The sequence below is a fragment of the Apaloderma vittatum genome, unplaced genomic scaffold (genome assembly GCF_000703405.1).
Source record: "Apaloderma vittatum isolate BGI_N311 unplaced genomic scaffold, ASM70340v1 scaffold25728, whole genome shotgun sequence".
Taxonomy (NCBI): domain Eukaryota; kingdom Metazoa; phylum Chordata; class Aves; order Trogoniformes; family Trogonidae; genus Apaloderma; species Apaloderma vittatum.
The window spans coordinates 1-323 of record NW_009732937.1 but is presented as its reverse complement, the minus strand read 5'-3'; the positions used below and the strand labels follow the sequence as shown (position 1 = coordinate 323).

General features: G+C 57.9%; 1 protein-coding gene across 1 annotated transcript; it reads left to right on the top strand.

Moving 5' to 3' along the window:
- Positions 1 to 2: 2 nt before the first annotated feature.
- Positions 3 to 320, top strand: LOC104278670 (14-3-3 protein gamma; the record flags this gene model as incomplete). Its single annotated transcript, XM_009875707.1, has 1 exon — positions 3 to 320. A coding segment is annotated over one exon (318 nt), but the record flags the coding sequence as incomplete, so codon positions are not given.
- Between the last annotated feature and the right edge of the window lie 3 nt (positions 321 to 323).

Here is a 323-nt window from a genome sequence, read left to right as displayed (position 1 = left end):
AGCCTCTGTCCAACGAAGAGAGGAACCTGTTGTCCGTCGCCTACAAAAACGTGGTGGGGGCGCGGCGCTCCTCTTGGCGCGTCATTAGCAGCATCGAGCAGAAGACCTCTGCCGACGGGAACGAGAAGAAGATCGAAATGGTCCGCGCCTACCGCGAGAAGATCGAGAAGGAGCTGGAAGCGGTGTGCCAGGACGTGCTGAGCCTGCTGGACAACTACCTGATCAAGAACTGCAGCGAGACGCAGTACGAGAGCAAAGTCTTCTACCTGAAGATGAAAGGGGACTATTACCGCTACCTGGCCGAAGTGGCCACCGGCGAGAAG